The 21386-nt window shown below is 43.1% G+C and overlaps 1 protein-coding gene across 13 annotated transcripts in view; it reads left to right on the top strand.

Annotated features, from left to right (window-relative positions):
• Positions 1-268: 268 nt before the first annotated feature.
• Positions 269-21386, top strand: part of Girdin (protein girdin) — a 328484-nt gene continuing 307366 nt past the window's right edge. For all 13 annotated transcript variants that reach the window (XM_076172492.1, XM_076172481.1, XM_076172489.1 and 10 more), the window contains exons 1-2: positions 269-573; positions 18394-18482. In XM_076172492.1, the coding sequence (XP_076028607.1) occupies positions 523-573; positions 18394-18482 (140 nt within the window). In that variant the 5' untranslated portion in view covers positions 269-522. The remainder of the gene's footprint in view (positions 574-18393; positions 18483-21386) is intronic.

Raw genomic sequence — 21386 nt, 5'->3', positions numbered from 1 at the left:
CCTGGAGCACTGGTTCTCTATATAGTAGTATCTAGGCACTACTTTTTTATTTTCACATGGTTTGTAGGAAGAACTCCAAATTTCTCTTGAAATTAATTGAATTGGCCCATAATACTCTGGGTTACTACAAATTATTAAAATAAAATATTGTGGGCATAAAAAAGTAGAAAACTTATGTGTATTTAGTAAAATCAATGGCATGTATTCCTCCGCGCGAACACGACTAGTTTCCTCATCCATTCCTCCGCGCTCGTAACATGTTAGTATTCGCTTGACTGTTGAGCCGTGAGGGTGTACGCTCGGCCTCTGGTGAATTATAAGTGAAGATGTGAAGTTCGGTTGAAATTCGCCCGCATCTGCACTTTAGAGATAACAGTTAAAATTCCGCGATGAGATTTGTCGACGATGCGTAGAGTGTCATCATGTGGCTGTTGTGTTTTCTTCTAAAATGTGAATTTCGCTTTACCAAAGTGAATTGACACTTGCGCTAATATTAACGGTTCTATCTTGCCTTCCGGAACAATGGCAGCCAAAATTGTTAGCGACTTCATGATGAGCCCTCTTGTGACGTGGGTAAGTTTAAGACGAGTGTTGACTTTGGTGCATGGTGGATATAGTTGGTAAACTTTTAATTTATATATTTTTTCTTGTTTTAACACCTGTCAACCTTGGTGGGTGACAAGTGTGTATTTGGAAAGAGGCCTTCGAGTAATTCTGAATAGGGGTCATATTTGCGAACCAGAAAATTGAGATATATTTTCACGCAGAGCAGTACATACACAAATTACCTATGTTTGCTTTCATGTGTAAATGCGCACACACACGCACGCGCACACACACACACACACACTTGAGAACGCACGCTATGCACCAATTTAAAAACCATGCCGTCCATATACAGTGCATAACGTTCATGTAATATTCATAACATATGCACGTACACACACATTACACGCACATACATAAACACGTACGGTCAGACACTACTCACACGCACACGCGCGCACACACACACACACACACACACACACACACACACACACACACGTTACGCTCACTTTCCTATGTATAGGCCATCACAACATAGCATTGCTTTCCTGCTGATAGAATGTACACATACGTGCACAGCAACAACACATGCACATAGAATCCCAACATCCGCTCCTCGCTGGGCTTGATGGGGGTGCATTTACTCGCAACGGTAGACCGGTAGTGCATCTACCGGTAAGTTGAATATCATTTGTTTCCGGTATGACCGTATATGTACTGGACGGGAGTATTTTGACTAGAGTACGGTTGGAGCGTGACCCGAAGCAATAAATAGTTGATTTTTTTTTTATACTAAATTCTCGTGCCTTCCTGTTGGATGTATACGCAGTGCAGTGCTTGCAAACTATTCCTAGAATGTAAAAGAAACAGTGTATGTTTTAAATATATTTTATTGTATTTTTTTTTATTCTATATTTATTGTATTTTTTATTCTTAATTTGATATATATATATATATATATATATATATATATATATATATATATTTATTCTTAATTTGATTATATATATATATATATATATTTATTCTTAATTTGATTATATATATATATATATATATATATATATATATATATATATATATATATATATATATATATAATTTAACATGACCTGCATTGAACTGCTTCGACCTCATTCCTCACCTCACTAGAGCATTGACCTGAGGTTTGATGTTTGACAGGATGGAACCAAAACCTGAGGGGTAGAATATTCGGTCGGTCACCTCAGAAATGCATGAGAATAAGCGCACACGACTCGATGGCGCAGCGGTAGAGTTCCCGGCCGCCACTGCGGCGGTCCGTGCTCGAATCCCGCCCAGTGCTGAAATAATTGCAGCATCGCTGCGCTGCGAGTCGTTACTCCAACTCTTGTGGGCATGGAGTTGGGTGTGCGTGTAAGGTCACAGCATTACCCATAGATCGGTCAAACTCGTATGCGAGCTCTGAGCTCTCGGGAGGGAAATAGCTTTCGATCACGAGTCCAACACGTGATCCAAGACCATGGTGAATATCTCGCGCGCGCGCACACACACACACACACACACACACAGTGTTCAGGTCACTAAAGGGTGTGGCTTACATTGACAGGAGATATCTTGATTAGTGATGGGATGAGCGAGGTATGTAAAGGATGTGAAGTAGTTTAGCTATCGGTAGAGATGAATTAGTAATTCTAATTCTAATTGAATTTAGTAACTGGAAAATAGGGATGTAACGATTTTGAAATTAGAAATTGTAATTTGTAAGAGAGAATCTACGACTGTTGATTCTTTCCTATATATTGTAATTTTCTAGATACCATTAGATCATTGATTATCCACCCCAAATTCTCGTACCTCCATCCAATATACATGCGATGCAAACATATGAAAATATTTGTGATACAAACATTGCTGAGAAATTATTAGATATATTACAGTACAGAGCAAAGGCACTTTTTCAAATTAGAAATGTCAATTAGTAGGATACAGTGAATGTACATTGATTTTTCATGGTAAATATACAGTATCTTTGCACTGGGTATCAGGTCTGGTAACCCCCCCCCCAGGTTCAAGGTTTCGTATCCCCAAGGGAACCACTGCATTAGATAAACACACACGCACCAGAAAAGATAAATTAAAAGGACTTTTTCCCAATTTCGGAAGAAATTAGAGAGAAAAAACGTTCAAGTCATTAAATGTATTATTCTAAATTGACATATACTCTTGGATAGGAGAGATGCTAAAAAAATCTTGTCTATTTATATACCAATGGCTTTTTTCCACCTTATCAGGGAGGTAGCCAAGTAAAAAATACATGCACTCACTCTCATTCCAACCCCACCTATTCCTAACAATGAATAACGTTGAAGCTGATACCCCCAGGCTAAAACCAAGAGCGCATTCATAACTAGTTATAGTAGCTGAACAAAGGTAGACTCAACCGGTGCGGTTACTTTCCTTTGCTAGGCATTATATAAATACACTAGCCTGTGCGCGCACGAAATTTCAGGTTGGCATATGCGGCAGTAGGTCTGATAAATGTTTCATGCTTTTTAAAGGACCAAACAAGTACACAGTTAAAGGATCATAAAAAGATATTTTATTGGGATTTAAATCCGGCGTGGGGATTGAATCCTGGTTTTGAATAGCTGCCTGTCTCTACCTCTCTCCTCTCCCCTCCCTTCCTCTCTCCATCTCTCCTCTTCTCTCCCCCCTCTCTCTCTCTCTCTCTCTCTCTCTCTCTCTCTCTCTCTCTCTCTCTCTCTCTCTCTCTCTCTCTCTCTCTCTCTCTCCTTCTTCTTTCCCCTCTCTCTCTGTCCTTCTTCTTTCCTCTCTCTCTATCCTTCTTCTTTCCTCTCTCTCTCTCTCTCTATCCTTCTTCTTTCCCCTCTCTCTCTGTCCTTCTTCTTTCCTCTCTCTCTATCCTTCTTCTTTCCTCTCTCTCTCTCTCTCTATCCTTCTTCTTTCCTCTCTCTCTCTCTCTATCCTTCTTCTTTCCTCTCTCTCTCTCTCTATCCTTCTTCTTTCCTCTCTCTCTCAATCCTTCTTCTTTCCTCCCTCTCTTTCTCTATCCTTCTTCTTTCCTCTCTCTCTCTATCCTTCTTCTTTCCTCTCTCTCTCTATCCTTCTTCTTTCCTCTCTCTCTCTCCTTCTTTCCTCTCTCTCTCTATCCTTCTTCTTTCCTCTCTCTCTCCTTCTTTCCTCTCTCTCTCTATCCTTCTTCTTTCCTCTCTCTCTCTATCCTTCTTCTTTCCTCTCTCTCTCTATCCTTCTTCTTTCCTCTCTCTCTCTATCCTTCTTCTTTCCTCTCTCTCTCTATCCTTCTTCTTTCCTCTCTCTCTCTATCCTTCTTCTTTCCTCTCTCTCTCTATCCTTCTTCTTTCCTCTCTCTCTCTATCCTTCTTCTTTCCTCTCTCTTTTCTTCTTCTTCTTCCCTTTCTCTCTCTCTCTCTCTCTCTCTCTCTCTCTCTCTCTCTCTCTCTCTCTCTCTCTCTCTCTCTCTCTCTCTCTCTCTCTCTCTCTCTCTGTCTCTGTCTCTAAGGAAGGAAGGAGCCAACCGCAAGACTTTTCCTTGTTGCCACTGCCGACCCCCGTGGTGCGTCTGCATCCCGGGCTATGCAAGGCCGGCCAGTGTGACCAATCCTTAACAAGGTTAGACTGATTGGAAACTTGCTCGGCTTCCAAATAAGCTTCTTCTTGTCTTGTTTTTCATCCGTGCGCTACAGAGGTGGTCGGGGGGAGGGGGGTCGTGGGGGTGAATGAAATAGCTCAGTTTGATTTTTTTATTATTATTTCTTACCTTCTATTCAATTTTATTCTACAATTTTTCTTTCTCTTTGGAACCAAGGAAAAAGAGAGGGAATGGAATAAGAACATAAGAATGAAGGAGACTGCAAGAGACCATAAGGCCTACACCAGGCAGTTCCGTATCCATCACTACCTGTCATCCTCATCCATAAAATTGTCTAATCGTTTCTTAAAACAACTGATAGTTTCAGCGCTCACTACGTGGTTTCTAAGTCTATTCCATTCGTTGACCACCCTGTTAGTAAACCAATTCGTGCCTATTTCCCTCTTAAATCTAAATTTGTCCAGTTTAAATCCATTGCTACGAGTCCTGCCCTGTTGTTTTGATATGATGACCTTGTTTGCATCAACCTTGTTAAAGCCTTTGATCCACTTGAACACCTCTATTAGAGTATGTGGGGATGAATTAGGTGGGTGTGGATTTATGTCTTTGACTTTGGCTACCTCCCTAATAAGGGGGAAAAAGCCCTTGGTATATGTATGTACATGTCAATAATTTGTATATAGCTAATCTTTGATTGTTTAAAGAAACGTTTTTCGTACCTTCATGAATCTGTTGTAATTGTATTATTCTCCCTCTTAATTAACTTATTCCTGAACACCATAGCGGAAAGCGAGTAAAGTTGTGTATCATTTTTTCGCTGTCGATTGAATGATAGCAATATTAGTGAGTTAAATGTACGTTTTGCGCGTTGCTATATAATCGTTCAACGATGATCGTTCGTGGATTAACGATGATTGGCAAACGATTGTCTAGAGCACTGACTTTTTTTTTTTTTTTTTTTTTTCAAAGTAAGAGGCTGGTAATTTCGATCGAATCTACCAACGCGCTTACCCAGGAAGTAGGGTACGCGTCATCTGCCGTTAATGGTTGTAGTAGGCTAATAATATCGGGGAAAGCGTAATTTAAATGATTGACAATGTGAAGTGTTTGTAAGTGTTTAACTTTGAGAGTGTCCAATGCGTGACTGTTCCATTGTTACGTCACCGTTCTCCACCCAAACCTCCCTGTGGTGGGTGGCTGTGAGGAGAGGGAGGCATCGAAATTAGCTGTTAGCCACCAGTTCAGCACGTGATCCAATGCCAGACTCACTGTACATTCTCTATTTATTTATCTATCAACTATCTATCTACCTATCTATTTATCTATCTTTCCCCCTCTCTTATACACACACACACACACACTGTACATTGCTGGGGTACACTACATCGGGAAAAAACAGGCTTGGAACCCGCGCATGGACAAGACTATGCAGGTACAATTAATTTATGCCAATCTGGTTTGAATCGGAAAAGGTTCGTTTTTGCTTTTGTACTTTGGATACGCGCATGTTTAAAGCTTGTGTGTGTGATTGTGTGTGTGTAAAGCGGTGTCCGAGTCAAAGGACACACACACACACTTTCTCTTCTTTTTGTCACCCTCTTCTCGTTCTCATTTTCATTTTATTTCAGTTCCTTTTTCCTTCCTTTCACTTTCCACGTCTCCCTTTCTCCTGTTTACGTTTACCTTCCTTACCTTCTGTGTAGTTTCCCATCTCTTCTCTCCGTTTCCCCTTCCTTTCCTTTAACTTCCCCCTCCCTTCCTTTTTTTCATTAATCCCTTTTCCAAATGTTCACACTTTTTCCAATTTCCTCAATTCTCGTTTGTTTTCCTTCTCATTTCATTTTTTCTTCTTTTTCCTCATTGTCTTTCTCCTCTTTTCCCAATCATCTCATCTCTTGTTCCTCCCTATCTTCACATTTCCATTTCTTCTTTTTTCTGTTCGTTTCGTTTCCATATCCCCCTCATGACCTCTCGTTTCTCTTTCCCATAAATTACCTTTCGTTCCCCTTTCCCCGTCTTTCCCATCGGTTTACCTCTATCCCGTCTTTTCTCCGTCTTTCCCTCCCTCTCTCTCTCTCTCTCCCGTCTTTTTTCACTCTTACCTCTTTTTCTGTCTTTTCTTCCATTTCCCCTTTCGCCCGTAATTCCCCCTCCCCGCTTTCCCTCTCTTCCGTCTTTTCACCCACCATCTTTCCCTCTTTTACGCCTTTTCGCCGTCCTTCCCTTTCCACACGTCTTTTCGCCGTCCTTCCCTTTCCACACACGTCTTTTCGCCGTCATTCCCTTTCCACACGTCTTTTCGCCGTCCTTCCCTCTCTTCCGTCTTTTCCCCCTCTTTCCCTTTCCACACGTCTTTTCCTCATCTTTCCCTTTCCCCCCAATTTTCCCCTTTCTCATCTTTTCCCCCTTTTCCTTTCCCCCATCTTTCTTTCCTTCGCCTTTTCTCCCATGTTTCACTTTCCTTCGCCTTTTCCCCCTCTTTGCCTTTCTCCTGTTCTTTCCCCCCCCCTTTCCCTTTCCTTCGTCGTTTCTCTCGTCTTTTCCTCCATCTTTCCCGACCGCCTGTTTCTCGATGCAGGTCGTCTCTCCAGCCCTGTTTTCTCTCTTCCTCTGCCCACATTTCGTCTTGGAGGGGGGGGGGGTTGGAAGCCTTCATCTTGGCCTGCTCAGTATTCCATGCCCTTCCACCTTAATGCCTTGGCTACCAGGTTTCCTCAGGCTCCTCTCTTCTTATTCATTCTCTATCACTATCTCGCCCCTCCCTCTCTCTCTATTACTATCTCACCCCTCCCTCTCTCTTCTCTCTCCCTCCCTCCCTTCCTTCCTCTTCTCTCTTCCTCCCTCCCATTTCCCTTTCCCCACATTCTCACCCTTTCCCTTTTCCCCCACTCTCCCTCTCTCCCTTTCCCCCCACTCTCTCCCTCTCTCCCTTCCCCCCTCTCTCTCTCTCTTTCTCTCTCTCTCTCTCTCTCTCTCTCTCTCTCTCTCTCTCTCTCTCTCTCTCTCTCTCTCTCTCTCTCTCTCTCTCTCGGCCGCGCCCATTTTCTCTTTCCGTTTCTTCCCGGATTCATGATTTCTCTCCGTCCACCTTATGTCACTGGGTATCCTGGTCCGTTTCTCAGGGTGGGGCAACGCCCACTTTGACCCCACCCCCCACCCTCCCCCCGCGTGGTCCTTTCCCTCTCTTCCTTATATGCCTTTCTTCTCCTCCCACTGTCTATTTAAACGTGACCTGCTTTCTCTCTCTTTTCATCTTTTTTTTTCTTCCTTCAGCTCCTCCTCCGTTCTCTCGGAAGCTCAATTATCCCTCCCTCTTCCTTCTCCTCCTCCCACTCCCCCTTCTAGTCTTCCTCCTCTCCGCCCCCCCCCCCTTGGCAAATCCAACCATGACTCATCTGGGAATCAATTGCACACCACGGAGAGCCACTCTAGTTGGGGAAGACGTGTTTTAGTGATAAGCATAATATTGCTGACAATCCAGATATTAAGCATACTAATGCTGTATCCAGATATTGACCCCCCCCTACCTCTTATCGTTACCAATGGTGTTAGGGAATTTCTTCGTTCCTCTGGTTCCTCGGGTTCCATCTCGTTCCTGAGGGGCGTCGGCGGCAGGCGATTTTATTAAAGCGTGTTGGGGGGTGCACTCCATCCTCCCGCCTCGTTGTTGACCCAGGGGTCACCGTTTCGGTCACTTTCTCTCGCCCGCCCGCCCGGGTTTCTCTTAACCGGGATCCTCTTGGAGTGTGACCTTCGGATTGCTTGTCCATACCTACTCCTACTCCTCCTCCTTCCTCTTCCTCTTCCTCTTCCTCTTCCTCTTCCTCTTCCTCTTCCTCCTTCCTCTTCCTCCTTCCTCTTCCTCTTCCTCCTTCCTCTTCCTCTTCTTTCCTCCTCCCCTCTTCTTCCCGTTCTTTCTCCTCCACATCCTCCTACTCCTCCCCCTCTTCCCTCCTCCTTCCTCTTCCTCCCTCTTCCTCCTCCCTCTTCCTCCTCCACATCCTCCCTCTTCCTCTTCATCTTCTTCCTCCTCCACCTCCACCAGATATTTTTCTACGTCCCTTTCATCTTGGTTTTTTTCTTCGTTTTATTATTTTCACCTCTAATCCACCACCACCTTTCTTTTCCCCCTCCAGTGTTACGATCCTTTTTCGTGTCTTAATGTTACCAACTTCCCCCCTTCCCCCTCCCCCTCCCCCCAAGTGCCCCCCCCCCATCCCCCCACTGGCTTATTCCCCTTCTCTCCCCTTGTTCACAATTTTCTTCGTCCCTAGTATTCTCGTTTTTAGTGATTTTCCAATTTTTCTAGATCCCCTCCCCTCCCTCTTTGATTCTTCACCTTCTGTGCAGCTGTATTACCCTGTTCGCTTAGCTGTATCTCTGAATTCCTCTTTTCTCAATTCGCATGATTTGCTTAAGAGGGTAACGTTGTAGTTAATTTAATTCATGGTACTTAAGGAAGTGTTGCCTTGATTGTATATTCTGTAGGATTGTATTTTGTACAAAGGTCGATGTTTCATTCTGAATATCTTGCTTTTCTTGGTCTAGGGATCTTAGGAAATACCTTCACTACGTTTTAGGATTTGTATCATCAGAAAGACGCTAAAAACAGACTGCATTTCCGAAGGCGTGCTAAAGTTTGAATTATTACTAATACCGCTATTATTACTATTATTATTATTATTATTATTATTATTATTATTTCATTTTAAGGACTGCTCTCTGATTTGGGGTGGTGATGAAATTCGGCGACATTATAGCAAAAATGTACTAAGGATGTGGACATTTTATATATATATATATATATATATATTTTTTTTTTTCCGTTGAACCATTTTCCGCATTTGAATAAAAGTGGGTCTGTTTCTTTCTCTTTAAGGATGGATGACAGATGGTAATGTACATGGAACTGTCAAGTATAGGCCTCATGGTCTCTTGCAGTCTCATTTTTATGTTCCCTCACTCCTTGCTGGTGCCACTCGTTCATTATTATTAGTTGCTGTATGAAATTGCTGACAACATACTGCATGACTTGATTTATTCATGTATCAATGAGGCAGTTTTAGTTGTTACCTCTTGTAAAATGGTCGTGAACTACCAAATCCTGAGTACCGGGTATGTTACCAGGTTCGAAAATGGTTTAGAAAAACTGTCTTAGAATATTCTCTTCACCCGCCATCATTCTAGATTTCTACACCCATTTCCTAGATCCATTCCTTCGGCTTCTATATTTCCTAGCACGATCATTTCGGTTCCTCCTCGTTTCAGAGTATTCCCCCACTCACTCGCTTCCTCCATATATAACCCCCCCCCCAACTCCCCTCCTCCATAATCGCCTCCTTTGCCTCCTAGTTCCCCTCCCTGGGCGCACTCCATCTTAGCCCCCCATCCCCCCAGCACACGGACTAGTTTTCCGTGCCTCCCTCACTCCCATTCCCAATTTGTTTTCCCCTCCTTCACCGCTCGGGATTTCCCTCTCCCAGATTGGGATTCTCCTCATGGTCAGCTCAGTCCCCCCCCCCCTCTCTACTCTCTCCCAATCTCTATCTATTTTATCTATGTCTTTAGTTGTCTATAACCCCTCCCCCCCTCTTTCCCCTCCCTTCCTGTCTATATCTATTTTTTCTTCTCTCTTGGTACCGGCCTCCTCTCTTTCCCTCTCCCAATCACAGATTTCCTCTCGCTCTCTATCTGTATATTTATTTGTCCGTCTCTTTAACCACCCCTCTTTTCCTGTGTCCCAATCCCCCGTTTCCTCTCTCCCTCTCTCTATTTCTTTGTCTATTGATCGTCCCTCTTTCTCCTCTCTCAACCCCCTTTTTCCTCTATTTCCCTAGTTGTCTGTCTCGATAACCCCTTCTTCCCCTTCATCACGCTCCCCTATCTCTCTATCTTTGTATTTATTTGTCCATCTTACTAACCTCTCTCTCTCTCTCTCTCTCTCTCTCTCTCTCTCTCTCTCTCTCTCTCTCTCTCTCTCTCTCTCCCTCTCTCTGTGTGTGTGTGTGTGTGTGTGTTTATTTGTACATCTCAAATATTCTCTTTCCTCTCCCTCTCTATCTTAGCTATATCTATATTTTGCCCCTCTCCTCTCTTTTCCCCCTCCCCTCCTCTCTTTCCCCCTCCCCCTCCTCTCTTTTCCCCCTCCCCCTCCTCTCTTTTCCCCCTCCCCCTCCTCTCTTTTCCCCCTCCCCCTCCTCTCTTTTCCCCCTCCCCCTCCTCTCTTTTCCCCCTCCCCCTCCTCTCTTTTCCCCCTCCCCTCCTCTCTTTCCCCCCTCCCTCTCCTCTCCCCTCTCCTCTCCCCTCTCCCTCCCTCTCCTCTCCCCTCTCCCTCTCCTCCTGTTGGTCTCCATCCTGTTCTTTATCTCCCTTCTGTCTCCGGATATCTCGTTCCTGTTCCTCTTTCTTTTCCGCTCTCCTTTCATTCCTTCCCCTCCCCTCCGTTTCCCATCCAATATTCCTTCCTTTTCGTCTCTTTCTCTTCATTTTCTTCTTCCTTCTTTCTCGTTTTATCGTTCTCTTTCTTCCCTCGCCCTCGTTAGTCTGCCTCCCCGCTTCTCTTCTCGTCCCTTTTCTTCTTCTCTTCTTTCGTCCCCCTCTCTTTCATTTCAACAACGCCTTCATATCTATTAATCATCAATTGTCTTGTTATTTCATTCGTCCCCTTTTCGTTTATCAATTTTTTTCGCTCTCTCCCCCCCTGGTTCTCTTCATATTACATTGGGGCCGCTTGGAAACACGCGCCCACACAAATACATACACAGTATTGAAGAAAAATCAGTATGGATAACGTGGGCGAATTTAATGCTTCGTTTGATCATTAAGTTCTTATCTAGTGATTCACCACGGTCTTGGATCACGTGATGGGACTCGTCATCGATGGCTAATACCCTCCCGGAGGAGAGTTTAGAGCTCGTATATGACCTGATTTGTGGGTAATGATGTGTCTTAACATACACACTCAACATGTACTCTTCTCTCTTGAATAAATTCATTGTTTTCGTGACCTTCCTTCACATTTTATGCAACACGTTTTCCTTCAGTGTAGCCTCCCTCATCACCCCGTCTGTACCTACAAGAGTGGATAATGAAATGACAGTTTACGCAAAATGATATAAATTCAGTTCATGTGTTCAGTTCAGAACCAGGCGTATGGCAAGACCCGATTATGATTCTCAAAACCTATGAAAGTGCTTACAATAGATGAATACGTAATGGGATGGATACGAGTGATGCTACCCCTGGGTCGCCCAATTAGTGTAGTGCATATTTATTGAATATTCAATTTCATGGGAAGTATTTATTAGATATTTGAGTTTGGATCGACTTCACTTAATTTCTTCCAAAGTTTGCTTCTCCCCCTTTCCTCTCTCTGTTTCACCCTTTTCCTTTCGTCTTCTTTTCTGCGTTATCCCCACCTCCTCCCTCCCTCCCTCACCTCTATCCCTTCCCCCTCCATTTCTTTTACATTTGGATGTCACTCCATTTCCCTTATTTAGAGTCTAGTCTCACTTCCTCCTCTTCTTCCCCATCCTCTTCTTCCCCATCCTCTTCTTCCCCATCCTCTTCTTCCCCATCCTCTTCTTCCTCATCCTCTTTTTCCTCATCCTCTTCTTCCTCATCTTCTTCTTCCTCATCCTCTTCTTCCTCTTTCTCCTTCCTCTGCCTCGTCTTCCGCTTCTTCTTCATCTTCTTCCTCCTCATTCTCCTCTTCCTTCTCTTCATCACCCTCTTCCGCTTCTTCTTCCTCTTCTGTGTCATCATCCCCTTTGGCCTCGTTTAATTCCCCCGTTCCTCCAGCTTCCATTTCACTCCTAGCCTCTTGTACCACTCCTTATTAACTCCCCCCCCTACTCACGTCCCCCATCTTCAGCATCTCCTAATTAGTCGCCTCCCCCATCCTCCCAACCACCTCCGCCATTGTTGTGGAGAAGTTATGGCACAGATTTGGTCCTGAACGGACTCCAAGTTTTCACAAAAGAGCCGGGGGGGGGGGGTCTCCCGCCTTCCGCCCCCTGTGTCCCCCATTCTGCTCTTCAGGGTCATCTCATTGTCGCGATTAACCCTTTGCAAGGCCCCTTGAGAACCCTTACTAGATTGGGGATCCGCCCCCTTTGGAGTTGGAATAATTTCGTTTGTCTTACAACTGGATGAAGCCTTTGATCTGAAAGGAATGGCCTTTAGTTGACATAATATGCAAAGTAGACCACTTGAAAAAATATAACGAAGCAAAGCGCTTTCGTATATTATATCTTCAGTGCAATATATATATATATATGTATATATGTATATATATATATATATATGATGTGGTTGAACGTCACAAACAACCCCCCTATCGAGAAGTTAGTTCGGTGCCCCTTACATAGGACTTTGTGTTTTGAACTTTAATGAACCATGCCCTTGGTCCAACTTCGCCGGTGGCAGGGCCCGAACCACCATCCTCTCGACCTTCGCCGCAAGTAATGACGCCCTAACCCGCTCAGCCAGCAAATTATATATACAATCCTAAAGTGATCATTGAGTTATATTTCAACGACGCTTTAAAATCCAGAAACTCGTTTGACCCCAAGAATAAAATAGCTAGAGTGATTCCTGGGCTTGGTGCGAAAGTCTGCCCAGATGGTCCTCGAAATTGATTAAAATCATCTGACATCAGGTAGAAGATTAAAATAATCTGTGCCCGTTTCAATCCGGTGACCAATATATAATTTTGTGGAACATTTCATTGTGTCATATGCTTTTCGAGAGTCCAGTAAAGCGTGTCAAGGTTTAAATGAACAATACGTAGGGTATGATTGTCGTATTTGGGGGCTTTGGTTTCGAGTTTTGCTCTGTGTAATGACCCACAACTGTGTGGTACTTACTAACGAGTTGCCTTGTCCAACTGGACATTACGAGGGATATTTAAATACCTCGCTCGACTTGTACTCTTATTCTCCCTGTCGCCGGGAGATTTTATTCAGTTGTGGGAAACCCTCTGGATGCGATGTAAAGGGTTAAAAATTTTCGAAAAACTTGTAGTTCCTCGAAGATGGTGCGAGCAGCTGTCACGTTCCCATTGGATGGAATTTCTCTGTTCGTCAGTTAGGGAGAGTGCCTTCGTCATATATATATATATATATAAATATATATATATATATATATATATATATATATATATATATATATATATATATATATATATCTCACTTGGACAAAATGTAGTAGGACATTTGTAAAATTATAATCACGGAGAACCCACAGTCGGAATAAAAGGAAATGTAGATGAAAGTATAAAGCTATTGGCTGAAATATAGAATTTATACTTTTTTCTAAGTTTCCTTTTATTCCGACTATGGATATATATATATATATATATATATATATATATATACATATATATATATACATATATATATACACATGTATACATACACACATGTACACCGTGAACTCAAAGATGGTTACCCTTTGTTATCCTGGATGTTAAAAGAAGCGTTTTAATGCATCACTTATTCTTAATTTTGTCTTAACTAGTTATTTCATACCATCTCTCCTTATCCCTGAACAAGGCATCTCCCAGCTGAATAAAACCACCTGACGGCAGCTGGTGACTCCTCTGGTGTTCGCTGGAGTAAGATGGTGAAGTGCGTTGACCTCCGTCGGTTGATTTAAATCACTGAGCGGCAGCCAAGCGGAATAGAACGGGGAGACCCGTTTTTACAGGGTCAAAGATCTAGCTAGCCCACCCTCCATCCACCCCAACCGCATTCACTGGAACTCGTTTCATCTGTCTCTGGTCATTACCTTCAGTTTCCACCCCCTCCTCCTCCTCCTCTTCCTCTTCGTTTTTATTTCTTCATTTTGTTCCTACTTGCTACCCTTGCCACTCGTAGTCCACAATCTCATCCTTATGTATCCCGTTTTTATATTTTTCGTATTTCTAATTTCTTCCTCTTTTTCCTACTCCCCTTGCCCATATTCGTACTACTCCTCCTCCTCCTCCTCCTCCTCCTCCTTTCCTCTTCTTGATCCCTGCCCGTCAGATTTCATCTCTTCCTCCTTCTGTGTATCATCTCCCTTTGGATATCATCTCTTCTATTAAGGTTTCCTCGTACCCTTCCTCCTCCTCACCACCACCTTATCTTCCTCCTCCTCTTCCTCCTGCTCTTACCAGCTACAGCTCCTTCTCCCCCCCACCACCTCGCCCCCGCCTCCACCACTCCCTCCTCCACCTCCACCACTACCTCCTCCACTTCCACCCCTACCTCTTCCTCCACCTCCACCATTGCCACCTCCTTCTGCTCTTATCACAACCACCACCATCACCTCTTCGTCTTTATACCATCACCACTACATCCTCCTACCACCAACAGCTCCTGCCCCTCCTCCGCTTCCTCTCCTTCGCCTCCACGTCCCCGTCCTCCTGTCCCCTCATTATGGCGAGATCACCTTACTCCACCAAGCTTCCTCCTCTTTATCCTCCTCATCTCGTCTTTACTCCTCCTCCTCCTCCCCCACCTTCGACTAATATGTATCGCTCTCCTGTCCTTATCCCACGTTTTGCCGAACCGTCACCTTTGCCCTTTGTGTTCGGTCTGCCGGGCCATGTGGTAGTCACCAGTAGCTGCGGATAGAGTACCATTTTTCCACTTACCCTGGTACCACTTGACCGTACCCGTTCCACGTTCATCTCCGTACGATCACTGTGTTCGTATCATACATTGAGCACAAGATATTGTCCGAAGGCGTAAGTTTCGGATGGCAGTTGATTCCAGTATTGTAATTCTATTTTATTCTGTTACTTATTATCGTTATTTTATTTTATATATATTTTTTTTATCTAACTTGCATATTTTGATTCCCTGAAAGTAGTTACTCACTATACTCTAGAATTGTTGCTGTTGTTATTATTATTTCATTATTACTACTATATCATTATTATCATTACTATTATTTTTAACATTAGAGAGATGCTTAGAGAAAAATGTTTAAATGAGAAGGAAAAAGATCAGAAGTAGGAGGAGACGCTGAGAGAAGTGTGGGAGGTGATGAAGGATAGAATAGACGTAGGTGTGGAAGAGAAATTGGGGGGGGGGGGGTTCAACGAGGAAGTGTGCAAAGATGGTATGTGGACCAGAAAGGGAATAGAAGGAAGGGTAGTGAGTGGTGGGATGATGAAGTGAAGAAGGTAGTAGAAGAGAAGAAGCGAGCATTCAGTGACTAGTTACAAAGTAGGACGAGAGAAAATGAGAAGTATAAAGAAAGAATAGAAGCTAAACAAATGATAAAGGAGGGAAAAAAAAAGGCAGATGTAAAATGGGGGAGGAGTGTGAAAGAAAATTGTGAAAACGATAAAAAAAAATTTTGGAAGGAAATCAAGAGAGGACAGGGAGATGAGTCAAGTAGAGAAGTGAAGGTAAAATGAGCAGATGGACATCCTAACGGAGGAGGTGGTAGAGAGAAGATGGTGGGAGTATTTTAAAGGGCCGTTGAATGGGAAACTTAAGAAAATTACGGTGATGGAAGAGGAAAATAGAGGAGAAATAAGAAAAAGTGAGTTATAAGTGGCTCTGAAAATAATGAGATCAGGTAAGGCACCTGGGCTAGATGGGTGTCATGCTGAGTGAAGAAGGGAAGTACAGTAATAGTGGACTGGTTGGTGAGGTTTAATGTATGTCTTTGGGAGGATGGAGTGCCGAAAGACTGGAGGAGTACCTGTATAGTTCAGCTTTACAAGGGAAAAAGGGACATGCAAGTGTAGTAGTTTCAGAGGGATAGTTTTGTTGAGTATAGTTGGGAAAGCTTGTAAGAGTGTTTTAATTGGAGTGGAACAGATGTAGCAATTGGTGAGGAACAGTGTGGGTTTTGGAAAGGTAGGGGTTGCGTGGATCATTTTGTTGTGGTAAGGCAGATATTAAGAAAGTTTTAGGAAAATGTAAGGATATTTTTTTGGCCTTTATAGATTTGGAAAGGGCGTATGTCAGGGTAGACAGTAAGACACTTTTCAGATATATGGGATTGGGGGAGAGCTACAGTAGTGGTATAGCCTGTGTTAGAATGGGAAACTTAGAGAGTGAGTGGTTTGGGGTACAGGTGGGACTTCGACAGAGATGTGTCATATCGCCATAACTGTTCCATGTGTACATAGATGTAGTGGTGCGGGAGGTAAAGGCGAGGGTGATGGTCAAGGGACTGGAGACGATTAAACTTTTTGCGAAAATTAGGAGATGAGACAGTTATTTGGTGACGCTGTGCGTGTTTTTTTCAGATATTGGATTTGAGGGAATACTGTGGGCAGTAGAGGGTTTTTACGAGAATAGTTAAATCTGTGTTAGAATGGAAAATGGAGAGAGTGAGTGAGTGGTTTGGGGTAAAGGTAGTACTGCGTCAGGGATGTGTCATGTTGCCATGGTTGTTCAATGTGTACATGAATGGGTTGGTGCGGGGCAGGGGACTGGAGATGATTTGAAAAAATGGAGAAAAGTAGGTGATGAGCCAGTTATTGAGGGATTAAGGGAGTGGTGGAGTTTGGGAATGTATGCGATAGAAGGAAGTTGAAGATAAATGTGGATAAGAGCAAGGTGATGAGATGTACAAGGATAGATAATGGCAGTGAGCTGGAAGTAAGTCAAAAAGGAGAGAGGCTGGAAGAAGTGGATAGCTTTAGGTATTTGGGGTCGCATATGACAGGAAAGGAAGGATTGGAGGTAAATTGTAGATTGAGAGGAATAAGTATATCCCTTGGGGGATTAAAAAGTGTTATGAGAAATAGGCATCTGAGAATGGATGCAAAGATGAGATTGTATGAGAGGGTGGTTGTGCCGACGGCATTGTATGGGGGCAGAGAATTGAGATTTAAGAGAGGCTGAGAGGGAAAGTGTCTGAGAAGTAAGGTAACGTTTGGATAAAATGAGAAACAAGGAAGTGAGGAGAGCAGGAGATGGCAGATAGGGCTTATGGGAGATTATTGGGATGGTTTGGACACCTGGAAGGAATGATTAATGAAAGATTAGTAAAAGAGGTGGAAGGCATAGGTGCGGGAGTGAACTTGAGGGGGGCGACCGAGGATGAGATGGATGGATGGAGTGAAGGAAGCGTTGAGCAAGAGGGGAATGTCTGTTGAGCAAGGAAGGAAGAAGGCAGGGGATATGGATGATACTGTTATGCAAGGAAGGAAGAAAGGGGGGGGTCGCCGATTAAGTGAAGCGGCCCTGCTGTGGCCGTACCGTGTCTTGCTTTATTGCTCCTGACCCAAGGGTGGGATTCAGGGATGACCCGTCATCCAGGAGGAGCCAAGATAGGAGGGAGGGATGGGTGGTGAAGGGGAGTGGAAAGGGTGGGAGTAGATAAGTGCCTTTGATTTGGCTACCTCCTTTACGAGGGGGAAAAAATCTTGGTATATAGATTATTATTGTTGTTATTATTGTTATCGTTATTACTGTTGATCCAACTCCGTCTCGTGATCCTCGGTTGATGAAAATAATCTGCTGACAGTAAGAGTAGATCAAAATGTCGAAATAGTGTAATCATGACAATTGAATTTATATTCATATGTCCTGTCAATTGAATATTCGATGTTTAGTTTAACACAACAGCGCGTGTGTGTGCAAACGTTCGCGCATGTACACACGTACATGCTTACATATACACCGTACACGTGGATGTACGTATGTCCGAGCGAGTGGGCTCTGTGTACCCGATACTCGTTAGGAATTTTTAATCCACTAGAGTTTCGTTCCCTGTTTTCCAAACTACCCGAATTTTATTTGGTACAGTTGATCGAAAATTTTTGTTTAGGGCCGGGATGTAATATGTGTGTGTGGTGTGTATGTATGTGTGTGGTGTGTATGTATGTGTGTGTTTATGTACGTATGTTAGCCCGACTCTTGCTATTTACATCTCAGACTGTTAAAAGAAATTTGAGTGTCAGTTTTACTAAACTCCTAAATCCTATCGATAGTTTGGAAGGTTTCAGCTCTGCCTTCATTATATGTACAAAGTAAAATTTTCTTCCCATAATAAAAATTGGAGTTATTTTTTCTTGACTTTTTTTCTTTGTCTTGTTCAAGACGTGGTTGTAAGGTAATTAGTGCATAGGAAAGTAAATCACGTAGTGGACAAAATGAAATAAAGTTAACGTTGTAGCGCCCATGTCTAACGTATACATGGAGGCGCACGTATTGTGTGAACTGCTTTCCTTTGCTCGCGAGTTTATCTCATTGTTATTCTTCCTTTCCTTCCCTCAGGTCCGGACGTTTGAGAGCGACGGTGGTGGCGGACTGTCCTGCGCGGCGCTCGGCGATGGAGCATTCCTCTTTGACGTCATGAACCACATGTATGTAGTGGAGAACCCACGTTTCTTCTTCTTCAGAGACGAGATAGTGTGACTAGGGGCCGGTGGGGCGTCTTTGCATGACGCTTAGGTTCTCTTGGGTGGTCTTTCGTTGGGATGGTCTCGCTTGGTCTCTCTGTGGTAAAGAACTAGACAATGTGTGATGAGTGAACGTGTCTGTGTGTGTGTGTGTGACCAACATTGTGAATATACTGTAGGGTGTAATTTTCTGTATGGTCTGGGTTTTGTTTCCTTTTGATTTTTAAACTGTTAATAATGTATTCCTTTTGTAGGAAGAACTATATCTCACTGCAGTAATGAGGTTGAGAATAACAAGGGTTAGGAATCCAGTGTGTGTGTAGTGTGTACACAATATGAGTGTGCGTGTATGAATGTGTGTGTGTGTGTGAGTGTATATTTTGGCACACGTGTGCCTACACGTGCCAAGAGCCATAAAGGCGTCTCCACGTGTTGGTCGTTTCTCACGTGTCCCGGCTTGAATGACACCCGAAGAACGTCGGGAGAGGCGAGATTCCTATCTCAACCACCCAGGCACAGTGCCGTCTTGGCATTCCGTATTTGGAGACGGGGAATTCTCTCGCGACGGGTCCTGTCCCCGGTTTTATATTCTACGGATATCTTCCTATTGCACTTCGAGTGACGTGGTTTTTATTTTATTTTTATTTTCATTTTTGTTTATTTATTTGTTTGTTTATTTAAATGTCAGCATATTAAAGAAGGGTGGGTTTGATTAAGTTAGGTTGGTGTAGTTGTTCTGAAGTTGATCAAGGGATTTCAATGCAAGTAGCGGACCTGTTGCAATTCTGTTCTGCCCCGATGGCTCTCTTGAGGACACAAGGCAAAGGTTATGTCTTTGCTTTTGTGATCCGCATTTTGACGGATATCCAGCAAACTGGATAACATCGTCTGGTGAGTGTTTGAAAATGAATGAAAGCTGAAGTTCTCGATACTAAGACTAGTTGCCTCACTCCTGAGGCATGGTTGTAAACCTTGTCTGTTACTTAGGTTATCTGGTACCATAAAACATACTGAGCACATGCGCGATGTATGCCTGATAATAGTTGTGATCCCGCACGTCGACTTGAGGACTTGCAGAACACGTCTGGGCACTGTCAGGACTCTTGGTTGGCGGTCTCCGCTTTAGGTCTCGACAGTCTTCAAGAATAGGGGTCCTCAACTAGGTAGGGATTTCCCTCGTGGGAGTGGGGAGTTGTAGGATTATCGAGGTATGTATAACTATTAATCTTATTATTTTACTATTATTATTTTATTATTATTATTATTATATTTTTATTAACTGTAATTTCTTGTTTGTTTCATTCCTTTTTTGTTGTTGCTATTGTTCTTTGCTGCGTACATAACTTTTTTAGGTTTAAAAATATCTGTAACGTACGTCGAGTGGGGCTAATCGTTCTACGATCTGAAAATTTGAAACTCGAGGACCCGAGTTAACGGCGTTTAACGGCCGTTTTCTGTCGAAGTGTACGACCGTTATTTTTTATGGTGTTCGGTTTCTGGTAAAAAAAAAAAGTCTTCACTTTTTAAAAAGAAAATGTGTTTTTTGTATTTTTTTCCTCCCAAGACATACATTTTCATTCAGTTGAAAAGAATGGTCTGATATGAACTGAAGTAAAGCAAGATGAAATAAGTGAAATGATTTAATTATTAGTTAAATAGATTCAAATAAATTGCCTACATCATACTGACAGTTCAGACGTTCCTGTTAATTTTGATTCTTCATCGTCGTTAGGTCTGCTCGTCATTGTCCACAATAATATGTTGACAATATGTTGGTAACACAGCTGCGCCGCTCCCATTCAGGAACCTTTTGTCCTCTCCAGGATGTCGATAACACACCTGTTATTCCTATTGTGGATTCTGTCTTCGCCAGAGTATTGACAACATGTTGGAAGCACAGTTGTCATTGCCATTATTGAATCTGGGTGTTGTCAACATGTTTGTAACATCCTTTTATATTCCCATTATGGAATCTGGTCCTCGTAAGTTGTTGACAACATGTTGGAAGCACAGTTGTCATTGCCATTATTGAATCTGGGTGTTGACAACATGTTTGTAACATCCTTTTATATTCCCAGTATGGAATCTGGTCCTCGTAAGTTGTTGACAACATGTTGGAAACACGGCCATTTAGGAACGTGTTGTCATCACCAATGTTGTCATTTGTCTTTGGGTGATATTATGTGACATCAACTCGCAAGGATGGGTTGGTTTTGTCCGTTAGGAGAGTGTTGACTTCGTTAGGTTGACTTTGTGTGTGTGAATTCGTCATATTTCGGAAGCGATCGATCACGCTTATAGTGGTTTTCGACCGAGCGAACGAACGAACGTGACCGAACAATTACGTACAGAAAAAAAAATGGCTTCCGGATCTTTTCAGGAATGTTGTTTCCTAAAGAAGAATTTGAATTTTCAGAATATGGTATTCTAAACAAGTTTGGACTCTCGTTAGCTTTACAAGGTTGAACAAGTGTTTTTCATGGTCGTTTTCTAGGTTTCCATTGAAAATTATATTATAGAGAACGCATTGCTATCCATATCTTACATGATGCCTCAATTGCTTTCTCCCATCCTCACTCTCCCTTCCTCCTTCTCCTCCTCCTCTCTCCTTTATATCTCTCCTTTCTTCTCTTTCTTCTCTTCCTTCTTTCTCCTCGTCCTCCTCCTCTCTTGTCTCTTCTTTCTCCTTTCTCCTCATCCTCCTCACTTGTCTCTCCTTTCTCCTCGTTTTCCTCTCTTGTCTCTTCTTTCTCCTTTCTCCTTTCTCCTCATCCTCATTTCTTGTATCTTCTCTCTCCTTTCCCTTCATCCTCTCTTGTCTCTGTATCTTGTCTCCCCCCCTCTCTCTCTCTCTCTCTCTCTATCTCT

The sequence above is a fragment of the Oratosquilla oratoria genome, chromosome 33, assembly GCF_046742065.1.
Source record: "Oratosquilla oratoria isolate Oo_2021 chromosome 33, ASM4674206v1, whole genome shotgun sequence".
Lineage (NCBI taxonomy): Eukaryota > Metazoa > Arthropoda > Malacostraca > Stomatopoda > Squillidae > Oratosquilla > Oratosquilla oratoria.
This window is presented reverse-complemented; position numbering and strand designations above follow the sequence as displayed.